Below are 21,069 nucleotides of genomic sequence, written 5' to 3'. Positions count from 1 at the left end.
AAAGACAAAGTGAAAAACCGAGAGAGAAAGGGGAGTGAGAGAGAGAGTGAGAGTAAGAGTGAGAGTGAGAGTGAGAGAGAGAGAGAGAGAGAGAGAGAGAGAGAGAGAGAGAGAGAGAGAGAGAGAGAGAGAGAGAGAGAGAAGGGCTAAACAGTATCAGATCATGTGTGTTGGCGAAGCTCCCAGACAGATTATTTAATTTGCAAAACAAGGTGACTGAGAGCTGGTTATGTCATCGCTTCCAAGACACGAACACCACTGAGTAAGAATACATATAAATTACAGCCAGATATTGATATATCAGCTGAATATTCTTTATATATATTTATTTATATATATATACTGTATATGTAGGCGCAGGATTAGTTTAACTGTTTTAACTGGTCCAGAGGACTGCTCCACTGTGAGCTGCTCCAAGGTTTGTGCGCATGTGTGTGTGTGTGTGTCCTCCTGCGTGCCCCCTCACCCAGGTGGTTCTGCCAGCTCTTGAGCGCGTGCTCCTCCAGGGCGGGCCGGGCGGTGGCGATGTCCACGTGTCCCCTGTCGTTGGTGGGCAGGGACACCTTGAAGATGTCCTCCAGCATCTGGCGCTTGCTGTGCATCAGCTCCGTCCAGACCCTGTTCACTGCCTTCAGCAGCAGCTGGCGGCCTGGGAGCGAAGGTGGTGGAGGAGTTAAAACAGTGAAACCGTCATCATTAAAGCTACATGTGTATAGTATTGTTGTTTGAATATCTACAGAGGCTAATACACAGACACACCCAGGCTCCCACATTCACACCTCAATGCCAGACTATCCACCCACATGAGCAAACAGAGAATGTATGTGTACACACACATATGCACACACGCGCACACGCACAGCATTACCTTCACTGACGTCCTGGCTGTGGGACGAGTCAGCCTCGTTCTCTGACGGCATCATGACGTGCCAGGTGGTCATCCGTGCCTCAGCCTCCAAACCGAAGCCCTCCACACTACTGCACACACACACACACAGTTGTTCAGTTGAGTGAGTCATCAGACACACCAGTCTGTGTGTTGTTGATCGTTTATCACATTGGTTGTTAAACTTTGTCATGTCTCCCCTAACACTATATAAAAACGACAGAGCATTAGCATAACCTGTCCATCACTATAAAACTAAAGCGCATTAGCATGGTTCTCCTGGAGTTGACAAGTGTAGCATAGCAAAGCGTTTAATCATTCAAATTTGGCTGGGTGGTTAATACCTGTCTGTGGTGTGACAAACAAATGTATTATTGCATTACCTGGAGTTTAAACCCTCACTTTCATCTATGGATTTTCTCACATGATGCACACACCTCCAACTCAACATGCTGCCTTTGACAAGCTCACGCTCCCACACACACACACACACACACACACACACACACACACACACACACACACACACACACTAGGGTTGGCTCAGAACATTCTAATGATTCTGAATGGACACGTAAGTTGCGGCTAGCTTGTGCTACATGGTCATGACTCGGCTGCCATTGTGATCACATTAAGACAGAGCATTTGACCTGTAGCCTACGGTATTCCTGATTTCAGAACATGTTTTTGTGAGTGTGAACGTTCCGAGCTTCGTTTGTAAACAGCAAGGAAAGTCCGAAAAAGACACACAATGTATTTTCCGACGGGGGAGAGCTTTCCAGTTCCTAAGTGACATCATTATTATGAGGGTCACTTAGTGTGAGTTAGTAGATGGTGCTGTGACTAATTGAAACGAGACACCCTCTCCATTAGGACATAAAATAAGCTCATATTCCAAAGAGCCCCATGGCAGAAAACAGTTTCTTTAAGGTCATAATTATTTACACCTCAAGCTGCATTATTATTTTAGTTTTTTATCAAATCTATTTCTACATCTCAGTTATACTAAATGCACACTGTTCAGTCTCAAACCAGTGTACCATATTATTCACTGTTCAGTCTCAAACCAGTGTAACATATTCACTGTTCAGTCTCAAACCAGTGTAACATATTCACTGTTCAGTCTCAAACCAGTGTAACATATTCACTGTTCAGTCTCAAACCAGTGTAACATATTCACTGTTCAGTCTCAAACCAGTGTAACATATTCACTGTTCAGTCTCAAACCAGTGTAACATATTCACTGTTCAGTCTCAAACCAGTGTAACATATTATTCACTGTTCAGTCTCAAACCAGTGTAACATATTCACTGTTCAGTCTCAAACCAGTGTAACATATTATTCACTGTTCAGTCTCAAACCAGTGTAACATATTCACTGTTCAGTCTCAAACCAGTGTAACATATTCTCTGTTCAGTCTCAAACCAGTGTAACATATTCTCTGTTCAGTCTCAAACCAGTGTAACATATTATTCTCTGTTCAGTCTCAAACCAGTGTAACATATTCACTGTTCAGTCTCAAACCAGTGTAACATATTCACTGTTCAGTCTCAAACCAGTGTAAGATATTCTCTGTTCAGTCTCAAACCAGTGTACCATATTCTCTGTTCAGTCTCAAACCAAGTGTAAGATATTCAATCAAAACCAAACACTGTGCTTATGCCAAATAATAGACCTATCATACATGACAAACTTACAGGGGACATATTGTGGAAAATGGGTTTTGCTTTGTCTGTGTATGGATTCGGCAGTGCAGTCTGAAATGTTCTTTATGTGCTCAGGGGAAATTACACGTGTACTCCTAGCTATTTGACCAGGGTTTGAAGTCTTTGGATTAACATGCTTAAAAAGCTGTTCAGAATCGCATCGCTTCGATGATGTCACAATGTCACACCCAAACCAAAATGTCCCCTTTTGACCGATTACTCAATCATAGCGACTATAGCATCACAGATTGCAACAATCGAGTCGTTGTTGTTGTTGTTGTTGTTGTTGTTGTGTGTGTGAGTCACCTCCCCCTTACCTCCCGCTGTGCAGGCAGATGAAGCAGTGGGCCAGGCAGGCCACAAAGTCCTGGTCGTGGTTCCCGGGGCCCAGCACCAGGTTACGGTTGACGGTCAGCACCCGCAGGGCGTCCAGCAGGGCCACCTGCTGAGCCACCGTCTTGTGGGGCCGGCATAACTGGTAGAGCACTGTGCGGTTCAGACAGTGGTAGATGGAGTCCAGGGACAGGCCCTGGGAACGCCTCTTAGACTGGAGAGAGAGAGAGAGAGCGAGCAAGAGAGCGAGCGAGCAAGAGAGAGAGAGAGAGTGAGCGAGCAAGAGAGAGCAAGAGAGCGAGAGAGAGAGGGGGGAATGTGGTTAAAGAAAGAGGATTTATGGTGGGAAGGGGGGGGGAAATAGATGTGTGAAATTCAGCTGTTGAAAAGAGGATTTGGTTTATTGGCCCTATTTAAGTATGTGTGGTTTATTGTTTATTACTAGTGCAGTGCCCGTTTGCAGCGTTCTAGAGGATGGCAGTATTCTTCAGCGTTCTGCAATGCACGCACCAAGTGTGAAACCCATCGGATGAACGGTTCTCAAGATATGCGCGAAGGACAAACAGGCGCATTATGGTCATTTCAATTTAAGATGCGCCTACATCGCCACCTATTGGCCAAATGGCACCTAATTTATCAAGGTCACTCAGACATAATTTACACATAAGCCCCACCCACAGCATTTGAGCAAAGTTTGAGGGACAGCTATAGCAAAACTGTATGGAATATCAAAAACCGGAAAAAAGCAGAGAAGAACTTTAATAGTTTTAAACTTAAAAGTTTAAATAAGACAATAAAAAGCTTTGTTTCAGCAAGTTGTTAACTCAGGGTTAAGCCAGGGACTGTCGAGGGTACTGACTTGTCATCTATACTCTGAGAGAAAGACACAAAGTGAACACAAGACCTGAACCTTATTCAGTGAACCGAGATGCTTACCTGCACCTCTAGGGGTTCCTACTGTACAAACGTCACATTTGTTGGGAGAGTTGAAGGTGGGAGACTAAATTAATTGCTTCAAGAGAACCAAAACGACAACGGTTGACAAAAATAAACGATCAGAAACAATGGCGCTTTATGGCACGAAAAATGTATTTGGAGGCTAATCTCCTAATCTGCTCCCTTCCACAGCGGTCCGCCACTTCAGCCGCCACGCGAGAGCATGGTGCAAAGTTCATAAAACACATAGGAGGAGAGATTAGCTGCAGAGGGCTGACGTACACCCAGCTAGCATAGTCTCCTGGCCTTTTATACAGCGGGGAACACCCGCCCACACCGGCGCGAACACCAATGAAAGGTGTCCATCATTCAGCGGTCAAAATTAAATTACGACTATATCTAATTCTGTGGCCTTCTACGGACTAAAGAGAGTGATGGATGTTGTTGTTGGTGGTTTGGATGAATGCTGACTGGCTAATGCAATCAGGGCCTGCATCACCGGTCTTAATAGCCTGGAGGAGGACTCGCGGTAGACAGAGGCCTCCTGTCTTAAGTGACGTTCAGAGATGGACAAGAACGCAACACCAACAAGGAAGAGCATTTTTAATACCTGTGCGACCACAAACATTCCACAGATTTAGTAGCAGAGGACACTGTCTGTGTAGAGAAGTAGAGGACACTGTGTAGAGAAGTAGAGGGCACTGTGTAGAGAAGTAGAGGACACTGTGTAGAGAAGTAGAGGACACTGTGTAGAGAAGTAGAGGACACTGTGTAGAGAAGTAGAGGACACTGTGTAGAGAAGTAGAGGGCACTGTGTAGAGAAGTAGAGGGCACTGTGTAGAGAAGTAGAGGGCACTGTGTAGAGAAGTAGAGGACACTGTGTAGAGAAGTAGAGGGCACTGTGTAGAGAAGTAGAGGACACTGTGTAGAGAAGTAGAGGACACTGTGTAGAGAAGTAGAGGACACTGTGTAGAGAAGTAGAGGACACTGTGTAGAGAAGTAGAGGACACTGTGTAGAGAAGTAGAGGACACTGTGTAGAGAAGTAGAGGACACTGTAGAGAAGTAGAGGACACTGTGTAGAGAAGTAGAGGGCACTGTGTAGAGAAGTAGAGGACACTGTGTAGAGAAGTAGAGGACACTGTGTAGAGAAGTAGAGGACACTGTGTAGAGAAGTAGAGGACACTGTGTAGAGAAGTAGGGGACACTGTGTAGAGAAGTAGAGGACACTGTGTAGAGAAGTAGAGGACACTGTGTAGAGAAGTAGAGGACACTGTGTAGAGAAGTAGAGGACACTGTGTAGAGAAGTAGGGGACACTGTTGCGGCCCCCACCCTCTGGAACTCTCTCCCGGCTGAGATCTGCTCTGCTAGATCCTTGGACTCATTCAAGACGGCCCTGAACACAGTCAACCTGTCCTTTATTGTTATTATTATTTATTTTGTTTATTATGTGTCTTTTTTTGTTGCCTTGTAAAGCGTACTTGGGTTTCTTAAAAGGCGCTATATAAATGCAAGCTATTATTATTATTATTATTATTATTATTATTATTATTATTATTATTATTATTATTATTATTATTATTATGATCAGCTCCAGTACCTGTCCTATGAGCTGGAATATGAAGTCCATTATTATTATTATTATTATTATTATTATTATTATTATTATTATTATTATTATTATTATTATTATTATTATTATTATTGTAACTGAGGGGTGTTCCCTGACTGTATTGATAAGTATGGTATCATTAAACCACTACCGTCTTATGTACATTCCTACTGGCCATACAGTACACAGGTATCTAATGATGAACACTTCCCCACAATGACTCGGTTCCACACAAAACTGGATTTAAGTATTTATTAGCAGCAAAAGGTACATAATATACTTTACTTTACTTCACTCTAGATGCGCTTATAAGGCAAAGGAATGTGCGTAGGCAAATCAATAACGAATGTCCATTCTCATATTACGCAGGAGATAATCATACAACCTGAATCTTAGGGAATTATATCTATGGTACACTAGTAATATAGCGGGAGATACTGGTAGGGTCCCCCCGGTTGTAAGCCAGCAAGGGTAGAGGATCTGTCGGTAGTAGAGTCTGGGTCAACGATGATAAGGAGACTCCGAGTACAGGAGACGGTGCAATAAGATCTTGATCCGCAGACGAATACAGCTGTTCTCCGTAGCATGTAGCTCCACATGGAAGAAAGCTAGCCGGCCTCAGACTTCTGAGAGGCAGACTCGACGTGGCTCCTCACAGGTTAAATCCCACACACTTGTGGGTGTCGGCGATTCTCCGCTCCATTAATTACAGGACCAAAAGCAAATATAATCCAGCCGAAAAGGGCTATGCAGTCGTCGGTAGGTTATCCAGTGTACATAATCCACACGGTCCTCGTCTAGGGCCCCTCGGGTGAATAGCATAGCTTCATCACTGGAAGTGAGGCAGGACAGTAGCCTTACAGTGCCTTACAGTGTATTGCAAGGTCTGACATTGACCAAACTTGATATGCATGACCTTGGTGGGCTCTAGGTCAACTCCTGAAAAGGGGGTCAATGTCAGACCTTGCAATCAAAAGTTAGGGGCGCACTGAAATTATGGCAAGGGTTATTAGCCCTCTAACTTTTGATTGCAAAGTCTGACATTGACCCCCTTTTCAGGAGTTGACCTAGAGCCCACCAAGGTCATGCATATCAAGTTTGGTCAATGTCAGACCTTGCAATACACTGTAAGGCACTGTAAGGCTACTGTCCTGCCTCACTTCCAGTGATGAAGCTAAGCTATGCTAACGGAGCATCTATTCCCAAAGCTAAAATGCACGCACAGAGACAAAAAAGGTATGCATCTTCTTGTCTAACTCCAGGGAAGATGTTAAATACCGTAATTCCTCTAATAGTAACCCCGGCTTGTATTTGTTTCAACTGTAGCGGATACCAGGCTTGTATTAGGAGGAGGCATGTATAAGAGAGAGGCCTATATTTCTAATTTTCAAACAGATCATAATGAATAAATCAACATTTTGTGTCAGTTTGAACCCAGTAAAATGTACTGGGTTCATTTATTGAAACCAAGTACTGTATGAAATACGGTAGTAAACAGTGCAATTACAGGTGGTCAAAAAAAGTTAAATAAAGTAAAATAGTGCAATCACAATACTGGTATAATAATAATAACTTCGTTTTATACAATTCTGAGGTAGGCTTACTCTCTTGGTAAACATTAACACCATACCATTATATGGTATTTACTGCACAGCCAGGCCAGCATATAACACCAATAACAAAATATATTGCCTATGGTAAATCCGTTGAGGGAAATACCGTAATTCCTCTAATATACATGAAACCCGGCTTGTATTAGGAGGCCGGCTTATAATTGCTTAGCTCAACAGCGCACCCGGTCATTAATAGAGACCCGGTTTTTAATTGAATACCGGTTACTATTAGAGGAATTACGGTAAGCTAATTTCCCAAAATAGTGGAGTTATCCTTTAACCCTGCTCCGGACCAGGTTCAAACTTTTTGATCTGTTGTCATAGTGATTTAGACAATCGAGCGTCGGGGAATGGAAAGGTCTGGCTTAAGTCAAGCTATGCTGAAAATTATCCGGCTAACTCAGTTAGCCAGGTACGGGGAACGGGGCCCAGTACCTGTCCTATGAGCTGGACTATGAAGTCCATTATTATTATTATTATTATTATTATTATTATTATTATTATTATTATTATTATTATTATTATTATTATTATTATTATTATTATTATTATTATTATTATTATTATTATTATTATTATTATTATTATTATTATTATTATTATCAGCTCCAGTACCTGTCCTATGAGCTGGGCCCTATTCCCCATACCTGGCTAACTGAGTTAGCCGGATAATTTTCAGCATAGCTTGACTTAAGCCAGACATTTCCGTTCCCCGACGTCGGATTTTCTAAGTCGCTATGGCAACAGATCGAAAAGTTTTAACCTGCTCCGGAGAAGGGTTTAGTTCAGTTAGCTGGATATAAGCTGGCCACTCCCACGGAACAAAATGGCAGCTCCCTTCCTCAGATATTGATTGATTGATTGGAAACTTTATTAACAGATTGCAGAATGGGGTACAATACAGTACGGCTCAATACACACAATTGTTAAGGGGATGCAGACCCAGAGAAAGACTTTCATCTTGTTTACATCAGGGTCCCCCATTTTCAATTCATAATGACATTTATGACATACAGATATACAGTACTGTTACATTTGTGACATACAAGATATGCAAATATACAGTACTGTTAAACAGAGATCCTAACAGAAAATATATATACGAGGGGGAGGAAACTGTACATTGGGAGGGGGTGGGTGGGTGGGAGGGGGTGTTTGGACATTTACGGGGGCCAGTTTCGAATTGCAGCCTCCCGTAGGTGGTCTTTGATCCCATTATACCATTCTGAATAATGTTTTCGAGAGATGATTTCCAGAATGTATTGATTTCATAGAATGTGTGAAATAGGCCTATAATTAAAAACAATTAAAATACATTAAACTGGTAAAAGAAATGCTTTTGCAATGTAAAATAATAGACCTAAAATGCTGATAATAAATCATATTCAGCCTATGGATTTCCTATATACTGCACGACACTTGTTTGAGCTGCGGGATGCAGCGCGCTTGTTTCTGATGGAGAATGCGTCCCAGCTCGCTGCCCACCTCCGATGCCGACTAGATATCAATTGAGGGGGAATACGCACAGCTATACCTACCTATTCGAAAAAACATTATCTGCACTGACTTATATAAAAAATAAGTACAGATCACGTCTGAATGAATGTGGAGGATGATCTCCGAGTCGCTGTCTCCAAAATTTAACCCAGACTATGCCCATTGTTGTGAAGGATCAGATTAAACCGAATATATATATTTATTTATGGATATATATTTAATAGTATTTGTATATCGTTTGATATCCCCTGTATATTCCTTGTACAATATGCACTGAATATCCCTTTAGTCTACTAAACAGCCCATAATAGTTTCATTCTACCATTGGACGAGAACCTGGCGCCAGCAGCCATACCCCTAGGTTCAAGTTCAATCGTGCCGCCCAACATGTCGTGGCAAGCCCGGTTCCGCGTAGGAATACGTCTGGCGAAATACGAATGGTACTATTTGTTCACAGCGCATATATATATGGCGCAAGTAAAGTAGAACTTCCATTAGTCCATTAGTTCTTTACCCTCCAACCTAGTAACAGACGCGAAGCCTCACCCACGACGCACGTGTGGTGCAGTAAGGCCTACTTGGCCTCAGAATAGGCATTGAGATATCGTGTGGATTAATAGTTGAATTGTCATAGTTTGGCACTATACCGTCGAGTTGGACGTATTTCTATTAAGCTAATAATAGTCTATTATGTATGGTGCATCGTTCGGTTAGAGTTATAAAGTGAGCAGCACCCCCATCGTTCCTGACGTTATCTGGAGTCTTAACCAGGCTGGGCAGACCACTAGTGGTGCTTGCATCGAGGAGCTGCGGGCCAGGACGAGGAGACCTGTACATTGGATTACTTTACCCGGACGACGCTCGCCGATGTATCAGCCATCCACGGCGTCATACATTGCCACGCCGTCGTTTCCAGACTTCACCTATGAGAATCGAGCACAGTACACGGAGCTCCGGATGTGCTTAGAGACAATGATGGTGGATGTCGCTGATGAACGCCACAAGTATGCAATATTACTGAAGCACCTGAAAGTACCGCGAGCGCACAATATAGCGCTAGCCTATGCCACCTCTACGACCCCATACACCGCGGCCCTAGCAGCGCTGGACCAGAGATATGGACGTATATGGGATTACGTAATCCAAGAGATAAGACATATTGATCGCCTACCCCCAGCAACAGACAATCGCTCATTAGACGACCTGTCAATCAAAGTGCAGTCCCTGGTAGGGATGCTGGGAGCGCAACGGGAAAAGGGCATGCATGAGCTATACGCCAACTCTAACGTCGAGAGGATTTTGGAGAAGCTGCCACCTGCAAGACAAGAGCGTTTTAGGCGGCAGAGGGACTACCGGGATCCTAACGGCCCCGAACCATCCCTCCTTGATCTAGCCGACTTCCTGGCGAGAGAAGTCAGCAGCTTACGACTGGATACGTTCGGGCGGAGCACGCCAAGCTCCAGAGAGGGACCCAGGAGAATAAATGATGGAAGAAGATCGGTGACTGTCATGCACCAATCAGAGTCAGTACCGAGCAGTAAGAGCCACAGTACCCCCTCGAGAAAAGAGAAGTGGAAGATGATGTGCCCCTACTGTGAGAAAGAACACTGGCTGTCACAATGTGACCTGTTCACAAAGATGAATGCAGAAGAAGTGAGTCAATGGATAAAGTCCAACAGGCGCTGTTACCGATGTGCGCGCAGTCACATGGCAGCCGAATGCCGCCTAAAGAAAAGGTGCAGTCGGTGCGACGGAGCCCATCTAGATATACTACACGACAGTAACAGAAGACGGCCTTCACCTGCACCATCGAGCGGCACCAAGGCAAGTGTCATGTACATTGACCCCGCCAGCAGCAGCGGCGCCCAAGTGCTCTTAAAGGTAGTCCGTGTGACATTGAGCTACCAAGATAAAGTCATGGACACTTACGCCGTCCTTGATGACGGGTCAGAGAAGACCCTTCTGCTCGCGTCCGCTGCGGCCCAGCTGGGACTGCGGGGGAGCGAGAACGAAATGACGATTCGGACAATAAGAAGAGATTTAAAGACGATAAAGGGCGAGAATGTCTCCTTCACTATCGCAGCAAACGGGCAGCCAGAGCGACGGTATAGGATTACAAATGCTTTCACCAGCCAAGAAATAGGACTATCGCAGTACACCTACCCCATCGCCAAGTTGATGGATAAATATGTGCACCTGCGACAACCAGACCACGTGAGCGGATCGGCGCGGCCGAGAAATCCGCTCTTCGCTCTTTAAAGCTTGGTCCGCTCCGCTAATCGCTCATGTTGACCCCGCCCCCAAGTCGCTCTCCGCTCGCTCCCCACTCACCTTGAATCGAGCGCTCCCCGCTCCCCGCGCCAGATCGCTCGGCAGTTTTTCTTTTTCTTTTTTGGAGCATGGTGTAAATGAGCTCAAACTACAACAGTCTACACCCCCTGGGCCCCTTAACAATTGTTTGTATTGAGCCGCATTGTAATTGTAGCCATTCTGCAATGTTAAATAACGTTGTTTATCCATTCACTAGTTCTATTAAGCGATGATAGGCTAGCCGAGCCACAATGCTATGGTCGCTGCCATTAACGTTAGCATGTAAGCTAACGTCAACAACAATGGCGTCGATACCTTTTCTAACAGGAGAGTGAGTGTGGGCGTCATAGATATCTATGGTGGGCGTCTCTACAGTGACGAAGCCTGAACCCTTCTCATTGGTTGAAAATGGCCTTCATGTTTGTACATCGCCATCTGTTGCTTTGACATTGTACTGCATGTATATATTACATCAACAGTGTTAAACCACTGTGAGCGGCCTGGAGTGGATTGGAGCGGAGGAGAACTCTCGCTCCGGACGTCGCGCCGACTCATTTTAAAACCCACTCCTCGCTCACGTCAAAACCGGCCGCTCCGCGCCCCGCGCCGCTCACGCTCCGATCCGCTCACATGCACTGGCGACAACTACCTATCCCGCTCATAGACGGCGCTACCCCGACCCTGCTGATAGGCTCCGACCATGCAGAACTCATAGTCCCGATTGACCGGGTCCATACAGGACCCCGAGGCTGTCCTGCAGCAGTCGAGACCCGCCTAGGGTGGACACTACAAGGCCCCCTCGCCAAATCTCTCAACCGAACAGCAGCCACTAGCTGCCTCCACTCCAGAACGACAGAAGAAGACACCACTCTCCTGCAGCATGTCGAGAGGCTATGGACACTAGAGACAATGCCCTTTAAGAACGAAAAGAAAGATATTCGTTCTAAAGAAGACATCTACGCCATCAACCTACTCGAGCAAGGGACAAAGAGAGTCACAGTCGGCGGAGTGATGAGATACGCAACTCCACTCCTGAGGCGAGAGGGAATGCCCACCTTTCACGCAAAGAAAGACGCCACGGAGCGCTATCTATTGAACACGGAGCGGCGCCTAGCCAAAGACCCCGCTCAAGAGGGTGTGTACCGCGCTGAGATTGAGAAGCTAATCACAGCGGGACACGTGACAAAGATTGACATTAAAGAGGCCGATCAGACGACCGAATCATGGTACGTGCCGCATCACAAGGTCCACCACAACGGCAAGGATCGCATTGTGTTTAACTGCAGCTACCAGATCGGATCCCAAAATCTGAATAAAGAGCTCTTGCCCGGCCCCACACTCGGCCCCTCCCTACTAGGCGTGCTACTGCGCTTCCGCCAGGACAAGGTGGCTATCAGCGGGGATATCAAAGGGATGTTCCTGCAGGTGAGACTAGTGGAGGAGGACAAGCCCCTGCTGCGGTTCCTATGGAGAGAGAGGATCGGAGATGAGAACCCAGCCATCTACCAGTGGGAAGTACTCCCCTTCGGAACCACATGCAGCCCGTGCTGTGCTACATTTGCACTACAGAAACACGTCGCAGAGGACCCAGCAGCAGATGAAGAGGTCCGACACAGTGTGAAGAACAGTTTCTACGTGGACAACTGTTTACAAAGCGTTTTGACTCAAGAAGAAGCCGAGGCTCTCCTAATCAAGCTACGCGCCTCCCTGATCAAAGGCGGCTTTGATCTCAGGCAGTGGGCCAGCAGTGACCCGCACGTATTGCGCAGCCTCTCCCCCGCGGACAAGGCTGCCAGCAGCGAGACCTGGATGGCGACCATCCCAGGAGAAGCCCAAGAAATGACACTAGGACTAGTCTGGCGCTTCAAAACAGACTCGCTCCACTATAGACACAAACCCCTGACTCCAGAGCAGGGAAGGTCGACGGCGACACCGACCACCAGACGGAGTGTGTACAGAACACTCGCCAGACAATATGACCCATTGGGATGTATTCTACCTTACACCCCCAGGGCAAAGATGATTGTACGAGCACTATGGGACAAGGACCAGGGCTGGGACGACCCAATACCCGCACACCTTGCCTCAACATGGAGAGAGTGGGAGACGGAACTCCGCTCACTCCCAGGCGTCAATATACGCCGCAGCTACTTCCCATCCACAGTGAGGCCAGAGACATGCAAGATTGATCTACACGTCTTCAGCGACGCCTCCGAAGTAGCCTATGGATCGGTGGCCTACTTGCGTGCCCAAGAGAAGGGAGGAAAGATACACACTGCTTTCATCCTGGCTCGCTCAAGAATAGCCCCACGAAAGCAACAATCTATCCCGCGTCTAGAGCTCTGCGCAGCCCTAGCAGGAGCGCATCTAGCCACGTTAATCCAACGTGAACTCACCATTCCGGTGCACAGAACAATCTTGTGGTCAGATTCCACGACAGTACTCACATGGATCAAGTCTGATTCATGCAGATACAAAGTCTTCGTGGGAGTCAGAGTCACCGAGATTCAAGAGTTAACAGAAGCAGCGAGCTGGCGGTATGTGGACACCAAACACAACCCAGCTGACGTCATCACCCGGGGAATGTCCCTGGATGACCTCACCCGTCGCAACATCTACAGTGACGGACCAGAATTCCTCAAGCTCCCGGAAGAAGAGTGGCCTACGCCCACCCCACGGGAAGCAAGTAACGAGGAGGCTGAGAACAAGAAACCTATGTTCTGTGGACTGAGCACAGTCGCCTCCACAGACCCCAACATAGATGACTGCATTACCCTAGAGAGTGCGCAGCTAAAGACATTCCTGTGGCACCACCCAGAGATTCAGTCCACCACTGACATTTCAGCAGCTGACTACGAAGAAGCAGAACTTCTTCTACTACAACGAGCCCAGAGAGACTCGTTCCCCGATGAGCTAGACTGTCTACAGGGAGGAAAGCCCGTCCCATCAGACAGCAGACTGCTCCACCTGGCACCCGAGAGTGACGCCCATAATCTCATCAGAGTGGGTGGTCGCCTGCGGAGAGCCCCCGATCTACCGGATGACATTAAGTACCCGATAGTCTTGAACAGCCGACACAAGGTCACAGAGCTGATCATAAAGAAATACGACGAGGATGTACACCACGCAGGAGCAGAGAGAGTCTTCGCGGAGATCAGACGTCGCTATTGGATACTTCAAGGAAGAGAAGCACAGACTCATTCCTTATGGCCTTCCGAAGATTCACATCACGGAAAGGAAAACCGTCTACATTGTTGTCTGATCACGGGACAAACTTCAAAGGCGGAGAAAGAGAGCTGAGAGAGAGCTTCCAAGCTATGGGCCCAGAACGTAAGACCCACCTCGCTCCATCCCAGATTGACTTCCAGTTTAATCCCCCGAACGCACCCCACTTCGGTGGAACCTGGGAACGAGAAGTACGTTCTATAAAGACAGCCCTGTACGCCGTGCTTGGGGCCCAGACTGTGGCGGAGGAAGTCCTAATGACAGTCCTCACGGAGATCGAGGGAGTATTGAACTCAAAACCCCTCGGTTACGTCTCCAGTGATGTAGCAGATGTCGACCCAGTCACCCCCAACACACTCTTAATGGGGCGGCTGGACCCCGCGCTACCCCAGACAATGTACAGGCCTGAAGAAGCGAACGGCCGAAGAATGTGGAGGTACAGTCAAGTACTAGCTGACAAGTTTTGGAGCAGCTTCCTACTCCACTACCTACCGTCTCTACAGACCCGCCAGAAGTGGGTAAAAGAGAGAGACAATTTGACAGAAGGAACAGTCGTCATGATTATCGACCAGTCACTACCCAGAGCTATGTGGCCGGCTGGCCGCGTAAGCAAAGTGATCACCGGTGCCGATGGCAAGGTCCGAGCAGCTGAAGTACTCGTCCAAGGGCGCACTTACACACGACCCGTGGCGAGGCTAATAGAACTGCCCCGACTCCCAGATACTATCGATGATGACCATGACCCCATGACTTTGTGAGTTGACTGACCCTTACAGCGGACCTTGAGTGGTAGACAGTGCGGTTAATCTGTCTCTGCTTAGCTAATTAGGTGGGACTAATTAGGGGGCGGCTGTTGTGAAGGATCAGATTAAACCGAATATATATATTTATTTATGGATATATATTTAATAGTATTTGTATATCGTTTGATATCCCCTGTATATTCCTTGTACAATATGCACTGAATATCCCTTTAGTCTACTAAACAGCCCATAATAGTTTCATTCTACCATTGGACGAGAACCTGGCGCCAGCAGCCATACCCCTAGGTTCAAGTTCAATCGTGCCGCCCAACATGTCGTGGCAAGCCCGGTTCCGCGTAGGAATACGTCTGGCGAAATACGAATGGTACTATTTGTTCACAGCGCATATATATATGGCGCAAGTAAAGTAGAACTTCCTTTTAGTCCATTAGTTCTTTACCCTCCAACCTAGTAACAGACGCGAAGCCTCACCCACGACGCACGTGTGGTGCAGTAAGGCCTACTTGGCCTCAGAATAGGCATTGAGATATCGTGTGGATTAATAGTTGAATTGTCATAGTTTGGCACTATACCGTCGAGTTGGACGTATTTCTATTAAGCTAATAATAGTCTATTATGTATGGTGCATCGTTCGGTTAGAGTTATAAAGTGAGCAGCACCCCCATCGTTCCTGACGTTATCTGGAGTCTTAACCAGGCTGGGCAGACCACTAGTGGTGCTTGCATCCGAGGAGCTCCGGGCCAGGACGAGGAGACCTGTACATTGGATTACTTTACCCGGACGACGGCGAGCCTTCCACGGCTTGGATTATGCTTTGGGTGCTTTGATTATTCCATGGATAACGGCCAACACTGCTGAGTGTTGGAACTACCCCCCGGAGAGGAGTCCAGGTGAGACGGCGCTCTACACCAGTGAGGTCGCCTCACGTCTCTCCGTTGTGGACCGGCAGCTACCGTCCACCAGAGGGTCCAGCTGTATTCATCTGCGGACCGAGGTTCTGTGGGCACCGTGTTCAAGACTTTGAATTCTCCCAAGAAATCGTCGGCCAGATGGGATACCGCCAGCGGCTCTTCTAACCCCCCCTCCTACTGTCTTACAACCAGCGGGACCCCCCCCCCCCCCCTTAGTGTATCCAGCTATAATCATTTAAGTACCATCGCTATAGTTCCCTAAAGAACCGGGTTGTATACTTACTCCCTGCGTAACCAGAGATTGGACATTCAATGTTGATTTACCTACGAATACTCATTTGCCATACAAGTGCATTTCAAATCATAAATGTCATCAAGTGAACGTTGTATATACCCTTTGCTATATAAAATATTCGATTTGTACATTTGTGTGGACTTCGTTTCATCAGGTGGGAAAGTGTTCATCATATCTATATCATGTACTGGATGGCCAGAAGTTAAAGTACAAGAGGTAGTGGTTTAATAATACCATACTTATCAATACAGTCAGGGAATTGTACCCCTCAGTTACACCCATCCATCTCATTAGGTGAGTTGAACATTATAGCCTTCTAAATGAAACATGCTATATGTATTCATTTTATGGCTGTTTGATTATTGTGTTATTTTGTGTAGTTATTGTGCGTGTTAACAGCCTCCAATGCATATGTGTGCGTGTGAACGTTTGCATGTTTCAACCACCTCTATATAATACATTTACATTTACATAATAGTGGGGGTCGCGGCCTGAAAACTTTAGGAACGATGTATTTATTATATTACATGATACCTAAGCCTAAGCGCATACAGTACAGATATCCTCATAAGTATCTATTAATTCGTATCAATTAGATACTCTTTTTATCTTTGGGCTTGTTTTTATATACTTATTCTGAAAGAGTTGAAATAATTATTTTCGCTAGCAAGATCTCATTTGATTATACATTCCATTAAGCCTATTGCCAGCAGCACATTTAAAGAAATATAATCCGATTGATTGGGGTAATGGGGGATTTAAAATTAGCCTATAGATTATGCATTTAACTTGTCTGCGAGGCTATTGAGCCGTACTGTATTGTACCCATTCTGCAATCTGTTAATAAAGTTTTAAATCAATCAATCAATCAATGCCGTTAGAAAATCAGGATTTCTGCGATCGACACCTGCTGTCTTTTCAGCTGAGGCGGCCGCGCGCACTTATCCTGAGTATCAAGTCTGGTTCGAATTATCGAGACTGAATCCACCTTCGAGGAACATGGAAAGGGTGGATTCAAACATCTGGTTAATTGAATCTGGATAATGGGACTTTTGATCGACTTAGTTGAACCAGGTACGGGGAATAGGGCCCTGCACTATGAAGTCCATTATTATTATTATTATTATTATTATTATTATTATTATTATTATTATTATTATTATTATTATTATTATTATTATTATTATTATTATTATTATTATGTATTATCATCAGCTCCAGTACCTGTCCTATGAGCTGGACTATGCAGTCCATTATTATTATTATGGATTATGATCAGCTCATTATTATTATTATTATTATTATTATTATTATTATTATTATTATTATTATTATTATTATTATTATTATTATTATTATTATTATTATTATTATTATTATTATTATGATCAGCTCCAGTACCTGTCCTATGAGCTGGACTATGAAGTCCATTATTATTATTATGATCAGCTCCAGTACCTGTCCTATGAGCTGGGCCCCGTTCCCCGTACCTGGCTAACTGAATTAGCCGGATAATTTCCAGTATAGCTTGACTTAAGCCGGACCTTTCTGTTCCCCGAAGTCGGATTTTCTAAATCACCATGGTAACAGATCAGAAAGTTTGAACCTGGTCCGGAGCAGGGTTAAGTTCAGTTAGCTGGATGAACCATAGCCACGCCCCCGCAAAGAAATGCCAGCTCGCTTCCTGAAATATTTCTCACAGTCTAGATCCCATTATATCTATTATATTATAGAATTATGTTTCTGTGCTTCGTTTTCCTAGAGGGGGCTTTTGAAATGTATAAGAATAGAACTAAATGCTGATAATAAATCATATTCAGCCTATAGATTTACTTTGTCCTAAATAAAATAATGCACGTCATATACGGCGCTCGGAGTGCGATACACGCTGCATGTGGTTATTTTAATAACGGCGCATTGCAAATGTGAATCCCGCGGGGATATTTTTAATGAATGAAACCTATCGGCCGTTTCGCTCTGATTAGTTTCATATATTCTCCGCTGTAGATTTGCTTAACGGAGCGCCCCGATTGTGTTTCATTCAAGCATAAAATTGAAGTGTCTATGCGTGGATTGTGGTTTTTGTGGATTATGAATTACGAGGACTCTGAGGATTGTTGAATTGTATCATCACTCACACGTTATTGTGATATTGTAACTGGGATTAAAATGTCTGATGAGATGCGCTGTTTGACGGATTTGAGAAATTGAATGAGCCGTTGACGTCACATTAATGCATTTGAGAATAAAGAGATAAAACTTCATTCAAAAGAAAAATATTCGAAACACGGGTCTCTTGTCCATTGATGGATACACAATGAATATATCCAGTCTGGCACAGTGGTGCAACGGCTAGTGCGCACTCCTGTCAAGCGGGCGACCCGAGTTCGAGACCCCGCGTTTCCAATATAATCTTTTTGGAATATAATATTAATGATTATACGCAAAAGTAGCCTAGTTTTAAGTTAAAATATTATAAATCTACATGCATTGAGGATGTCATTCTTTATATAGCTCTCAACGTGCACCAAATTGAATTATTCCTACATTGCAAAAAGAAGAAAAAGACTGGTCGTCCGCGTGAAAGACAAAACGACCAACCGTCACACCACAGTGCAGATAAGTAAAACATCCACCATACATCAATCAATGGAAAAGAGAGCCGTATCCTTATTCTGAAACAGTTGAACTAATTATTTTCGCTAGCAAGATCTCATTTGATTATTCAATCCATAAACCTACTGCCAGCAGGTACATTTAAATAAATATAATATAATAATATGATTGGGGTAATGAGGGACTTAAAATTAGCCTATAGATTATGCATTTAACTTGTCGGCGAGGCTATTGAGCCGCCTGCAATCTGTTAATAAAGTTTTAAATCAATCAATCAATCAATGCCGTTAGAAAATCAGGATTTCTGCTATCGACACCTGCTGTCTTTTCAACTGAAGCGGCCGCGCGCACTGATCCTGAGTATCAAGTCTGGTTCGAGTTAACGAGACTGAATCAGCGTTCGAGGAACAGGAAAATCCCGGCTTCAAACATCGGGTTAATTGAATCGGGATAATGGGACTCTTGATCGACTTAGTTGAACCAGGTACGGGGAATAGGGCCCTGGACAATGAAGTCCATTATTATTATTATTATGTATTATGATCAGCTCCAGTACCTGTCCTATGAGCTGCACTATGAAGTCCATTATTATTATTATTATTATTATTATTATTATTATTATTATTATTATTATTATTATTATTATTATTATTATTATTATTATTATTATTATTATTATTATTATCATCATCATCATCAGCTCCAGTACCTGTCCTATGAGCTGCACTATGAAGTCCATTATTATTATTATTATTATTATTATTATTATTATTATTATTATTATTATTATTATTATTATTATTATTATTATTATTATTATTATTATTATTATTATTATTATTATTATCATTATTATTATGTATTATGATCAGCTCCAGTACCTGTCCTATGAGCTGGACTATGAAGTCCATTATTATTATGTATTATGATCAGCTCCAGTACCTGTCCTATGAGCTGGACTATGAAGTCCATTATTATTATGTATCATGATCAGCTCCAGTACCTGTCCTATGAGCTGGACTATGAAGTCCACCACCAGCTTGGAGTCCTTGTTGAACATGCTCTGCCACAGCTTATCCACCACGCGCTGGCTGAAGTAGAACACGTTGTTCACCAGAGTCTGGTAGCTGCCCCCGCTGGTGATGGGCAGAGAGGCATCCTCACCTGGAGAGAGAGGAAGAGATGAGAGGGGGGGATGAGAGGGAGATGAGAGGCGGATGAGAGGGAGATGAGAGAAAGCACATTCAACATGGATAAGCTGATCAAGGTATTTTGCGGTTTCCTGAACTTGCTGTACCGTGAGCAGCTAATGAAGGTTTTATTACCAAGGAGGACGTCGGCAGCTAGCAGGTGCTCCATCACACTGTCCAGGATGTAGGACTGGAACTCTTTCTGCTGGGTCCTGGTGGAGCGCTCCGGGGACGCCTGGCAGGGGACGAGCGCCAAGAACATGGTGACACATTCACAACAGCAGCCGAGAGATGGTGGACTGGTGGACTGTTTAGTTGCTAACACCTTATTTTATAACCACCTCATTCCAGTGTATTAACCTGTTGAAGATACTTTTCTAATAATTTTATATTCAATAGAACAGAGTAGGGAGAGTACGGATTAGAGAAATACAGATATGGTTGGAAAGCTCTTTGTTAGCTGCAGTTGAAACCTTTCCTCTGTCCCTTCCATGTGCAGTGTGAACATGTTAGCTGCCACAAAGTATGTCCATGGCAAGGTTAGCATTTCATCCAATCGCACTGTGTGACAATCTATGACAGTCATTTCATCCAATCGCACTGTGTGACAATCTATGACAGTCATTTCATCCAATCGCACTGTGTGACAATCTATGACAGTCTCCGCGTCATAACAACATTTCCAGAGGACATTCAAGAAAAGTGTTGGGTAAAAAAGTGTCAAAGTCAACAGTTGTGTAAAGTGTGGAGTGGCCTTCAGACCAGCGCTGCCTGCAGGCCAAGAGGCCCGTCCTCCTCACCTCCAGCAGCAGGTCGATGATGGGCGTCTGCTTGCTGGCCGGGGTCATGCACAGGTTGTCCATGATCAGCACCCTCATGAAGTCGAACACATACTTCTTGGCCGGGTGGTTGGTCAGGTAGGTCTTGGAGCCCACGTTGCAGTACTCCGACTGGCTGCGGTTCATGCCGGAGTCGGCAGCAAACGCCTTGAACTCCTCAGTGGGAGAACCCGCCTCGTCGTCCAGGTCAGTGACCTGCGGTGGAGGGAGAGACACCCTGGCTAGATGCTCAAAGATGCAAAAAAGAAAAGAAAACTCACAACAGTTTAAGGAGCTTCTATCCCCAGGCCATAAGGATGCTCAATGACTATGTAACATCATCCATCCATCCATCCAT

At 44.9% G+C, this 21,069-nt stretch overlaps 1 protein-coding gene across 1 annotated transcript in view; it reads right to left on the bottom strand.

The window, feature by feature from the left end:
• wdfy3 (WD repeat and FYVE domain containing 3) overlaps positions 1–21,069 on the bottom strand; it is a 415,649-nt gene that overhangs the window by 90,177 nt on the left and 304,403 nt on the right. Inside the window, exons 36-41 of the mRNA XM_084308124.1 lie at positions 20,694–20,927; positions 20,029–20,128; positions 19,707–19,867; positions 2,910–3,139; positions 869–978; positions 467–649 (exon numbers count right to left, since the gene is read on the bottom strand). Coding sequence (XP_084164250.1) covers positions 467–649; positions 869–978; positions 2,910–3,139; positions 19,707–19,867; positions 20,029–20,128; positions 20,694–20,927 — 1,018 coding nt within the window. The remainder of the gene's footprint in view (positions 1–466; positions 650–868; positions 979–2,909; positions 3,140–19,706; positions 19,868–20,028; positions 20,129–20,693; positions 20,928–21,069) is intronic.

This window comes from Notolepis coatsorum (assembly GCF_963971535.1).
Source record: "Notolepis coatsorum genome assembly, chromosome: 1".
NCBI classification, from domain to species: Eukaryota; Metazoa; Chordata; class Actinopteri; order Aulopiformes; family Paralepididae; genus Notolepis; species Notolepis coatsorum.
This window is presented reverse-complemented; position numbering and strand designations above follow the sequence as displayed.